The 12,752-nt window shown below is 42.3% G+C and overlaps 1 protein-coding gene across 3 annotated transcripts in view; it reads left to right on the plus strand.

Moving 5' to 3' along the window:
* FSTL5 (follistatin like 5) overlaps positions 1 to 12,752 on the plus strand; it is a 437,209-nt gene that overhangs the window by 83,900 nt on the left and 340,557 nt on the right. For 2 of the 3 annotated variants that reach the window (XM_077299982.1, XM_077299984.1), the window contains exon 3: positions 11,552 to 11,585. In XM_077299982.1, coding sequence (XP_077156097.1) covers positions 11,552 to 11,585 — 34 coding nt within the window. The remainder of the gene's footprint in view (positions 1 to 11,551; positions 11,586 to 12,752) is intronic. The other variant, XM_077299983.1, reaches the window with a different exon arrangement.

Consider the following 12,752-nt stretch of genomic DNA (forward strand, 5'->3'; position numbering starts at 1 on the left):
TTTTTACTCCAGCAACCAGACTTGCTCCTCCCTGAGGCCGGTTTCACAAATATAAAGAGGAGGAACCATGGATAAAGATAAAGATAAACTCCAACCATGGATAAAGATGCACTCCAACTGAAATATAAACTCCAACTGAAATACAAGAATAGCCTTTAGTTTGAAACATTGATTCCTTCCAGGTTAAAAATGTGGGAATTCAATTCAATAATAGCAAAACTTCCATATTACATATAGTTGGGCGGGGAAGGGGAGCGACTTTTAGTCGAAATATGCTTTCCCACATGCCTTAAATATAGTGAAATGCTTACCTGTTGAAGATGCTATATTTTTGGCATTTTGCACGATATTGCCAACATCCAGTATCCAGGCAGCAAACCACTAGCTACATCCTCCATTTTAAAGTGCTTGCTGAGGAATCACATAAGGTAGATTCTCCAACTTAAAAAGCACAAGATACAGGAGAGCAGCCAGCAGGCCACACGCTAAAGAAATGTGCCGCTAAAGAAATGTGCCTACAATGTCCCACCCTCCCTCTCCCTTCTCCCAGGGTTGTTTGGGGTTTTTTTTTAGAGCAAACTGCCTGGAACAATGAATATGTGTTCAAGCATGCAGACAAAGCAAAAAATAATTCATTCCCAGCTTGTCACACAAAGTATGCCTCTTTAAAGTTTTCTCCCTCCCCAATCAGGAATGATTCTTTCCACTCTCCCCCCCCTCAAAAGGCTCAAATCACTAAGGGCCCGATCTGGCTGCCTGGACGTTGGCACCCATGAAAGTCTGTGGCACCATAGACTATAATGGGAATTTCAGCATTCCAGCCTTTCCAGGGGCCTGGGGAATGGGGGCTTGAGGCAGAGCCTCCAACTTTCAGGGTAGCTCAGGGAGGCTGTTCCCTGACTCTCCTCCAAATTCCATAATGATTGGTCCACAGGGTCCATTTCCAAAGAGGGGGCCCCCATCCCTCCATTGTATCCTATGGAGAGTCCATCCATTGAATAACATTGAATACTCAATGATATTACACTCTGATGCTACCAGATTCAGGTATTTCCTTCTAATAACCAGAGCTTGATTGGCAATATACTCTGATGTGCTCTTATTTCCACTGGTTTAAATCCTGATAATAACTTAACCAAGAGTTATTACTGATTCAAGTGTATGCCAGTGAAACAGAGCCAAGTGTGCATTTCAGACCTAGGTGGGAATGTATAAAGCTGTAATATTAACACCATAATCTGGTTATTTGACAGGCCACTTCTGATTTCATTAATACTGCATCAAACCTTCAATTAACTCTGATGATGCAAAATGACCTGTTCTCCCTAACAGTCTCTGTGTCTTCAGTATAACTGTAAAACAGGAAGAATTTTTTATCAACTGCATTCTTTTTAAAAACGCTGAGCTCAGTGAGGAGGAAGATAACATCCTAATATGGATCATGTTGGAGAACCAACAGCCTGCTAAAAGCCTGCTTATTGCAAATACTGTTGAAATAGTAGTTTAGTCCACTTGAACCCTAAGGGAGATGTGGTGTATTCCCTAGTGCTCAAGATTTATTGAATGTTTTCTCTTGCAATTTAGTCTGCATCTTTTTTCTTCTTTTGTTTTTTTTTTGGTATCTCTGCTATGTGTTAGTTTGTATTCTGAAGGTTACTCTGCTGTACTAGTGCCTGCAGTCAGTTATCTTTTTGTAGAATACTTTTGATGTGAACGTCCATGAAGGCAGATTCCAAAGCCTGGAATGGATTATTTCTTGAACTCTGCCAACAGGTTATGGGCCCAACCCCAAGACTAATTTCAAAAAAGCTATACCTATGAGCCATTAATAGAAAGGAAGGGCAGTCTGTCCAGAGGAAGATGGCCTGCACTGCTACTTTCATACTGTAATGGCTAAATTGAATAATAGCAATTATCATTTATGAACTTCAACCTTCATAGATGACCTCTGGAATGTTTTAAGTACTGATAGACCAGCTAATGAAACAATAAAAACAGGAAAGCAAAGGCAGCAATAAGCCTGTTAGTGGAAGATGATTACCATATATACTTGCATATAAGCCAACCCACATATAAGCCTAATTTTTTCCATATAATATGGGCAAACATATTGACTCGCATATAAGCCGAGGGTGGGAAATACTCCATCACCACAGGCTCTTCCATCCAGCCTCCCCCCACAGCAGATAAAGAAAAGTCAAGAGGATAAATAACTGCTGGTTTTTGTACCCCGCTTTTCACTAACCAAAGGAGTCTTAAAGTAGCTTACAATCACCTTCCCTTCCTCTCTTGATGCCAGACACCATGAGAGAGCTGTGACAGAACAGCTCTGTAAGAACAGCTCTGGCAGGAGAACCAAACTGTGCCCCCCAGGCCAGCAAACCAGAGCAGAACAACAGTACTCGAAGTTGGCAAACTTCTACAACAAGTACAACAGCTACCAAACTGGGAGAATGGACAACTCGGAACTACAGTGCCCCCCAGAACAAAACACTGAAATAAAGAACTGTAAAACTGAACATTGAAAGAAAGAACTGTAAAAATCAACTTTTAAAAGAAACACAATCTCAAGAAGAAAAGGCAAACAATGCTGCCCCTCATATAAAAGAAGAAACACTAGGAGAAAGAAACAGTAAATCCCAAACCAAAATAATAGTTTGGAAGAAGTGATTAAGAAGAGGAAGAAGTGAAGGCAAAAGGTAAAAAAAGATCAAAATCCCTCAGTCAAACTATTGATGTCCTACAAGCTGAACTTGCAGTACATATCTGCAAAAGGCAATTCAACAATTGGCTGGATGGAGCAGGCTTTTATTTCAATTACCGTATATACCCGCATATAAGCCAAGGAAGGCTTTTTCAGTGTGAAAAAAGGTGCTGAAAAACTAGGCTTATACACGAGTATATAGGTAGTTGATCCACATAAGGAAAGAAGAAACAGCCAAAGGAATCTGGAATGCACTTCAGAAAGTGCAGAATCATTGAAATCTAAACAGCAACCTATTCCTGCTACATAAACTGTATAAAATGAGACTTGGCAGAGTAGGATATGCATGAACATCTAAATGCCATGCTAGAAATTGTGGAACAGCTGCATGGGCTTGGAAAAGAAATGAAAAATAATTACATAGTGGCACTGTGACTACATAGTCTCCCAGAGTCCTACAGTCTACTCATCAGAGCCCTGGCAAGTAGTTGATAGTTATTATATCAGGTTAGGCAGAAATCACAGATTTCTTTGAATCCCCACCTGGGAATGTCGCAGGCCCACCCTTTAAACCAGGCTAGCAATATCTTTGTAATCTAGGGCCATTCTGCACCTGAAAAATATAGTGAAAGGATTACGTTTTGCAGACACCATATTTTTGGCATTTCTCATTACTTTATCAACATTCAGGCCTATTCCGCACAAGGACCAATGTTGCCAATTGCTTTCACAAAGCAATAACGGTATTTTAAATAGTGGAATCTCGGCGTTCCGCATACCTTCATTTGTAGTAGAATCCAGTAGCGTTTCATTCATTCCCCACAGGTTTCCGGTCTTGCAGGAATCGCTAGAAAGGAAGCGATTTTTTCTGTGCTTATTCCCGCCCCTGGCCGTCAATCAAACGAACGCCAATGGGCGGTTGTTATCATGCTGCCGAAAAGCCCCTTTCCCTTTAAGCACAGTAAAAAAACACACACACATACGTTTCAACGAATATGCCTCCCCCCCACACGGGCACAATTTTTACCCAAAATTAAAGGGAACTGGCAAACAGGGGGCTGTGTTGTGCTTGGGGACTTAGGGGAGCTTTAAAGCAGTTCTGTGGAGGGACTGTAGCCGGAGAAGCCGTGCTGGGTGAATGAAGCCTCGCTGGTTCATTGCTTTCCCCACTCGCTCTGAAGAAAAAAAAATGGCGATCGCTTCGCCGGAAGTTTGGAGGAGAGAGCCAGGGGGAGGGACTTTGTTGCAATCGCAACATTGAGAATGCACATGTCTTTTTCGCAAGTATTGCAGGTTGTTGGCTGGAGTGTAGCGATTTTCTGAGGGTGAATCCAATTTTCCCGATTCCTTGGAAATCGCCACAACGAAGCGATTTTAGCGCTAGTGTTGCAGATTTTGTGCGACATCATGCGGAATGTCAAATTTGTAGCATTTACAGTTTGTAAGACATCTGCTACTTTTAACTTGTGCAGAATGGACCCCAGTGTTCCAGCAGCAAACTGGTAGCTACATCCTCCATTTTTAAGTGCTAGTTGGGGAATGGCATCAAGTGGATCCCCCAAAAGATGTAGCATGAACAGAGGGGAGCAACCAGCAAGCCACCAGCCAAGGAATGTGTGGAGCCGTAGTAGCACTATCTATGCCTCCAGTACCTGCCTTCGCACCCACCTCCCTCTCCCTTCTCCTGGGGATAGATTTTAACTTTTTTAACTAAGTGAAGCAATGAATAGGTATTGAATTGTCCAGACAGAGCAAAAGAAAATTTCCCCCTCCAGTTAACACACTAAGCATGGCTAACTAAAGTCCCCCCCACAAAAAAATCAAGCATAAGATTAATTTTTAAAAGCTTCATGGCTAATGATTGCAAAAGGGGTGGCATGAAAAAAAGTACTATGCATCTTTGATTAGATGCATAGGCATCTCTACGGAGAAGTTTTACTTAAAAAAAATTAGCTGGCATTGAGGGCTCTTTAAAACATGGAAAAAGGTGAGTGGCTGCTTGGCTTGATTGACAGGTGGAGGAGAGTCGCATGTAAAACAGATTGCTCTATTCCGCCATTTCAAGCAGGCATGCGGAGTGCCAAGAAGCGCGAGAAGGTGGCAGAGGAAAGCAAGAGAGCCAAAAGGCAACGAATAGCCGGAGGTGCGATTGTTTTATAGCGTTATGCCATTTAGCTGGCATAATGCTATTTTTTTTAATGTGCAAAATTGCCCCTAGTATCACATACAATCTCTTCTTTAATTCTTCTGTTTCTGTCTATTACATAAATCCCAATGAAGCTTTAGATATAATTTAGAATCAGATAATAAAATGTATTTATTTATTCATCTGCCACTTTTCTCCCCATTGGAAACCCACAGCAGCTTACAGTACAATATAAACTGGGAGGGAGGGAGTACAGGGCAGTTCTCTCTGCTAGCAGGGCCTGTAAGACGGAGCTCTTCCGCCAGGCATATGGTTGAGGCCAGGGCAGGTTCCCGCTATTCAATCTGGGATCTCCCCATGTCCACTGTGTCCACATAGTTCTTATTGCTAAACTTGGGTTTCCTAATATATATTCTGAAAAGACTCCTGCATTTTTATCTTGACCTCAATAACATAGGCATGCCTAATGCTATCTAGATCTTGGAAGCTAAGCAGGCCAGCCATGGCTAGTATTTTTATGGGAAACCAGCAAGGATTTGGATGTACTTTCTCCATGGAACACTGGGGTGTTATGCTGTGGAGGCAGACAACCTCTGAATGTTCCTTGCCTTGTCGGAATTCCCGGCTACACTATACACACCCTATCTGTAACAGCGGGCTCCTTGTTAATAATAATACGCTAAGGGCTAAGTGGGTAGAGAGTGGGTGTGGCTGGTCGCATCCTGATTGGGCCCTGGCTTGCACAGGTCATGCCCTCTACTAGCCACCCAGCCAGCCAGGGCCTCTTTGCCGCCATTGTCGGCAGATTGCCACTGGATGCTCCCCAGGGCACATGTAAGTGCCCTGGGGATGGGGGACAGTGGGGTGGTGGACAGCGGGGGGGGGGAGGAGGGTGGCCTTTCCCTTCCCTTTGGCCCCCAAAGCCCTCTTGCCGCCTTGTAGAGGCAAGAGGGCTTTGGGGCCCAAAGAAAAGCGGCCATGGGGGGGAGGAATCCCTTCTCTTTGGAATCTTACCCACCCCGCTTGCACCATGGCCTCTTCCCTTTGTGCCACAGAGCATGGCCCAAAGGGAAGTGTCCGTGGGCAGGGGGGGAAGGGTTCCCTTCCCTTTGGGCTGCAAAGCTCTCTTGTCGCCGCACAAAGCTGGCAAGAGGGCTTTGCCTCCCAAAGGGTAGCCTTTCAAAGCCCATTTTTAAAATGGGCTTCGATACTAGTAATACATAATAACAATCCTGCATTGTTAACTGTAGTTCCATGATCTCTTTACTGCCAAAATATTTCATACACTGCTATGGTTTCAAGGGGAAAGATATGTGTGTGTGCTTATGTGTATGTGTATGGAGGGTATTTAATCTTGATCTTTGCTTTTGAGAGGAAGACATGCAAATGTCTTCCTCTCAAAACATCATCTGAGTACATGGAATTTTTCCTTAGCAGAGGCAAGAATAACTTGGGGGGGGGGGTGTTGATGACTTTCAGTAGGCAAACAGGACAAGCTTTAAGCCTCTTTCTTCTTTTGTTCTCCCATGCCCCAGCAGCTGCATCTGATGCATTATTATTTAAAAGGTTAGCAGAAAGGTATATTTAGTTTGGCCTAAGAAACACTAAAGTCATGGTCACCAGCTAAATATCTAAATATCTAACAGGAATTAAATAACAAAAAATATAGTACAGCACAGGGAACTTCAGTCCTCTCAACCTGTCATTTTCGTGATTTGAAACAGCCCCCTTGGGGGGGGCATTATTTGTCCTGCTGAGGTCTGAATGTGCAGTGAATCCTTGCAACAGCTTCCTCCCCAGGTGGTAGAATGATTTAGGGTCAGGAAAATGGCATGGGAGAAGACTGAAGCTCCCCCCCCCCCAATTGTCCTGGTTCAGATCGGTTTCCTGCAGCACTTCTGAATTGAGGCCCTGCAGGGAACTTGCTGTTGCTATCCTGCTGCAAATCTCTGTAGCAGTTATATGTTACATGAAGCATGTAGTTTGGTCCTCAATAATAGTGGGCTACAATGACCGAGAGGAATTTCTGGAGGTTATTGAAATTAGTTGTTTCTGTAATGGTATTCAGAGAAGGAATCTTGCTATTGAGCTTTTTCTTAAAACTGTGCAGCTTCAGTGCCTCCTTTTCTGGATACAACACTGATGACCAAGATGGAATAATAGAGAACTCCAGAGGAAGATTGCAAAGTAGAAGCAACTACGAAAGAACGGAAGGCTAATATTCATATAACCAGGGTTTTTATATCACTAGCCAAGTTCAGCAGTCTTTCCCACTCCTTTATGAGCAACGAAACAACCCATAAGAGGTGTCCAGATGAAATCCTTGCATTTGTCCTTGTAATGCTCAGATATTAGTGTGCTGAGTCATTCTAACTAAAGGGATCTTGAGAGTTTACTGTCCCTAAGTCTCCAGTCAGGCTTGCAGCACACCTTTCTACTAATGCCTAGAAAAATTCATAGCAATCCTCTTAAAAGGAGGATTTCAACTTACAGTCTTTGCCTTCCACGTGCTCCTTACATTTACTGAATTTCCAACCATTGAGTTTAACTGTGCATAAAGATGGGAAGATTGTCTTGAATTGTTAGAAAATTTATTTCCTATAAGGAAAGAAGATGACTCTACCAAACAAGGGTAATGGGGTTAGATTTAGCAGGTAGTGAAATATTCCAGATGCTCAAAGCATTCCTTGACACTAGAGACAGAAAAAAATATGAAAAAGCAAGACTGGCATATAACAGGTACTTTAAACCACAAGGAAAAAAATGAACTTTGAACATTATACATTTCCACAAGCATTCCAAAAAGTGAGAGAAGATACGGGTGAATATCACTTCTTGTATGATCATATGAATTTGTAAACACAGCTTGTGATCCAAAGCTCAGATAATTTATGGGGCCATTCCGCACCAGGATCTATGTAGCAAATTGGTTGCGGAACGAAAAAATGCCATTTTAAATAGTGGAATTCATCGTTATGCATATGTGGCTTTGTAGTGGAATCCAGTTGCATTTCAATCGTTTCCCACAGTTTTCCGGTCTTGGCAAAAATCTCTAGCCAAGAAGCGATATTGCCGAGCTTTGTCCCGCCCCTGGCCATCAAGCAGCCAATGGGCGGCCGTTATCATGCTCCCAAAAAGCCCCTTTCCCTTTAAGGAAGGTAAAAAAAAAACACGTTGCAACGAATCTGCGTTTATTCGTTGCAATGGAGAGACCCATCTAGCTAGCAGGTGGTGTTTGAGCTGCTGTTTCATCGTTGCCACGCTCCCCCTGAGTGAAAAAAAAAATAACCCCCCCTCCGCATGGGCCCGATTTTCTGCCGAAAATAGAGTGGAAAATAAAGGGAAAATAAACCAGCAAACGGGGCTGTGTGTTGCTTGGTGCTTTGTGACTTAAAACAGCTCTGGGGAGGGACTGCAGCCAGGGAAGCCTCGCTGGGTAAACGAAAGCTCACCAGTGCATTGATCTCTGCTCGCTCTGAGGAAAAAAAAATGGCGATCGCTTCGCCGCAAGATCAGAGGAGAGAGCTAGGGGGAGGGACTTTGCAGAAATCGCAACAATGGTAACACACAGAACTTTCCCGCTAGTGTTGCAGATTGGTTGCAAGAGTGTAGCGCTTTCCAGAGGGTGAATCCACTTTTTGGGATTTCCCTGAAAGCGCTACAACAAAGTGCTTTTTGCGGATCGGTTTCAGGAGTGTTGCAGATTGTCAACGACGTTATGCATAACAGCAAAACAGTAGCAATTTCAATTTGTAACCATTGTGCTATTTTGAACGAGTGCGGAAGACCCCATGGTTATCCTCAGCGACAGCTTGGAGGTAAATGTGTATGAAAACTTCAGATGATCCTCAGTAAAATACTAGATACTGCTTGAGCCAATGAACTATTCAGAAGGCATGCCCAGGTCATACATCAAATACAGACGGAAACTGAATGTGCACTTCACATATATTCCAACAGAAACCAACTAACATACCTTTAGGGTCATGATACAGAAACTGTACACCACAGCACACTAGACATGGCATACATGGGTTTTAGCAGAAGAGCTATAATGTAAATGTTTGCATATTTACTTTTCTTCCTCCCCCCTCCCCCCCTTAGAAACTACCATAAGGGGTGGGAGAGTGCATGCTTAACTTAAGTTGTTGTAGTTAAGAAGGTTGCATGAGTTCTGTACTTCAAACTTTTATGTTATAACAATATCAATATTTTTGTAGAATTTACTTGTCAGTCAAAGTGAAATATGCTTAGAAATTAAACTGGAAGAATGCCGTATGATGTCAGTTAGTGCTTGAATGAGAAATAATATTCTCATGGTTGCCTAGATACAAATAAGACGTGTGTCATGCAGGAAGGCAAATGTAAATGAATGAACAAATGAGTTGTCAACTTTAGCTTCAGAGTGTGATAAGGACAAGGGGGTAGCTGTTTGTAAGATGGATGACTTGCAAGATTAATTCATGTACTTTGTACATCTTTGGCCAGTTATTCAGCTTGTTGAGCTGTTTTGATTCATTTCAGTGTTATTTTCCGCTTTAATTTTACCTGTCCATCTCTTAACAGTTAGGACTGTTTACAAAATAAACTCTGAGAATAAAATACTAAGCTAAATAAAACACATTCCATGCTCAAAAAGCCTATTTTGAACAAAAACTTCAGTTCATGATACAGCCACAATATGAAGAAACAGATACACAAACAAATGAGCAAACAAACCTACCGTACTGGTTGATCAGGGGCAATATTGTCTTCTCATATTGACCCATTATGCACGGGGGTTTTAGCGCACATTCGGGGTGGAATGGCGGCGACTAAAATCACCGATAACGCACGGAGCCGGCTGCAACCGGCTGCAGCTTCGGTGCATGCCGCCGAAAAAGCCGCATCAGTGAAACGCGGAAGAAAGCGCAGCTTCCGGGTGACCGGGGCGCAACCAGAAGCGGCGCCCGGATCGCCGCGTGCATAATCGGTTACTCTGGGTTTTGCCGCCGTCGCGCCCCGCCCCGTACATAACCGGTATGCGTCGCGTCTTCCCCCTCCGCGTTTTCCATGTGACCCGAAATCGCCGTTTCGGCGGCCGTGCATAATGGGCCCTTGACAGGCAGAAGGGCATTACCAGCCCCAATGAAGGTGCTTGATACCTTCATTAAGTTGGCATAACTGGCCACAGCTTTATTGCAAAACCTGGAGTGTTGGTTTGACATAGGAGAGAACCTGTCCTGTTGTCAGCAGACCACACCCGTGCTTGCATTTCGTGATAGAGCTATCAAAGTTCTATAGGGCCTGCAAAATGGCACTCTTCTCCCAAGCGATGGTAGCTGTTGGATCTCCCCTTTTTCTTTTTCTTTTCCTTTCTCCTTTCCTCCCATACGAATTTCTATTCTGTGCTCTCTCCACCCCTGGGGGACCCACCAATGAATGACCAACCTGATGGAAGAGAGAGATGGGTTGGATGGTGTAATTTCTAGTATTGTTTATGGTTTTATGGTGGTTTTATGGTTTTGATGATGATGTTTTATTGATTTTTGTTATGCTGAGAATTGTCCTGAATCCGTCCATGTGGAGGGGTGGTATACAAACATAATAAATATAGTCCTCAGTGATAATGGAAGGATGGGGGGGGTTTATAGCTTAAACGCCTCATCTTGAATTGCTTCTGGAACAGAATATGAAGACAAAAGGTCTTTTCACATGGAGGTTTTCCTGTGGTCCCATCCTTCAGCGTTTTCTTTCCAAGCTTCCTCACATCCTCATTTTCAATTTACTGTCTTTACGTATTTTCGCCATCAGTTTACTGTGCTTTTCCAATTAGTATCAGAGGAGGTTTGAGAAAGCATGGAGAAATATAATAATAATAATGGAAAACATGCCTGTGGGGGGGAAAAAAAGCACTGCAGTGAAACAGCAAGGACCCTCTATGACCGTTTATGCACTGGGAACTTCACTGCCCCAGATCCTTGCAGGAGCACAAATCGGGTCCGGATGAGGCACACCAGACAAAATGCTCCTCCATGTCAGTGCAGGAATAGGTGAGGCAACCTGCCACAACTAAAACTGTAGCCTGCAGCCCAGCATGAAACCTCTAGTGCATAAACGGTCTATGTGAAACATTCAGAGACATTAAAGCACTGCCATCAGAATGGGCAGAACCATTCTAGACTGTAGAGAGACCTCAGTCAAGGTACCTTTGTGGTATCAGTTTAACTCTCTGGAGATCATAGGTACAAATTCAAGCATGTCTTCTTCCACTCACCAATGTACTTCTCTCCCTGCAATTTTAATTTTTCTAGATGGTTTCACTTCTACTAACAGAACCGATGTGTGGAGAAAACAAACATTTAAAATGCTGGGTTTTTGGGGGGGAAGGGAAGGAGTTACAAGACATTGAGGGACTCAAACATCTCTTCAGCCTTCAGATTCTCTCCTCTGAATATCTGTGTCTGGACCCCATAATCTCAGTATATGGGAAATATTTAGAACATATTTTCTTGAAAATATTTATTTTAAAACTTTGTGCTTTTAATCACTTTATTGAGTTTATCTGGTGAATTCAGCGGAATTCTTCAATGGAAATGAACTACCAGTAGCCTCGTATATCTGCACTGATAGTATAAAAATAGCATCATTTGTTATATTTTTTCTTGTCATTTTGACATATTAGCTGTTTATCATATAACGTTTTTCTTTCTTCATTACAGCAGGAAAAGGGTCCAGAGAATTCAAGAAACAAAGGTATGGAATTACATTTTTTTTTAAATCTAGACTTTCTCTATCCTTAATTGAAACCTAGTTGGTAGATTCCCATGGTGTATTGCCTTTTTTGACACTTAATATGGAATGAATGGTATATGAGGAAGGTGACATTGCAAAATATTAAGACATTGTACAAATGCAAATACCTGAGTGTAATTTCTCTTAAATAATTACAATACAGTATATTTCTGCATTTCAGAAATTCCTGTTCCTTTAGCATGCTTTGGTTTAGCTTACTTTGTGCAAGGAACACTATGATACTTCAGAGTAGCATACTTTGTATAAATCTCTTAGGTACACTAGAGAGATACTGAAGGACTAAGTGAATCTTGTGAAAGAATATGCAGGAGGTGCTCATTAGATTCCACATGCTGGGCTACCAAGAAGGGGTATTGGACTCTAATACTTATATTAGACTCTAATACTAATAATTAGAGGCATAGAGTTCCCCATGACCAGTAGGCTAGGAAACTCACTTGCATTTTATTTTCCTGAGAGAATCAGAGCATGTCTAACATAATGCAAATTGGTCCTCTCTGGTTTTTCAGATTTCAGCAACTACTAAAAAGTTCTCTAAGATTTATCACTTGAATGTTTTGCTTGATTTGAAATAATAGCAAGTGATTTCCTGCAGCAAATGAGTACTTGTTGACTTCCAGGTGTCTGAATTCCTTGTGACAGGTCTGGCTTAAGACCTTCAGGCACCCTAAGCACCGAAAAGATTATGGTCCCCCCTATGTGTCATTCAAAATAAAAACAGTGCCAAACTCATTATTTTTCAAAAGGGCACAAAGGTTTCATGTATGCTAAAATTAAAATAGGTTCTTTGTAGATTTCCTGCTTGCAAAATTCTGGGTAAGTTCATTGACAAAACATGTCCACTGCATCTAATCCTCATTTCCACTGAGAAAAAGAGTGTTCTATGGAACAGTTAGTCTGCTATCTCTGCAGTTAAAAACAGAAATTATGTTCTGTCATTCAATATGTGACTCAGTTTCATATATGTGGTTTCATTAAATCTTGCACACATTTAACATTGGAACTTTGTGAATATTGTTCATTAGATAAATTCATGTTGCAGAAATCCAGCCTGGAGGTGGCCATCGCTTGGATCATTGTGGCTAGGTGTTCTGGGGACAGGTAGAG

This window comes from Paroedura picta, chromosome 10 (genome assembly GCF_049243985.1).
Source record: "Paroedura picta isolate Pp20150507F chromosome 10, Ppicta_v3.0, whole genome shotgun sequence".
NCBI classification, from domain to species: domain Eukaryota; kingdom Metazoa; phylum Chordata; class Lepidosauria; order Squamata; family Gekkonidae; genus Paroedura; species Paroedura picta.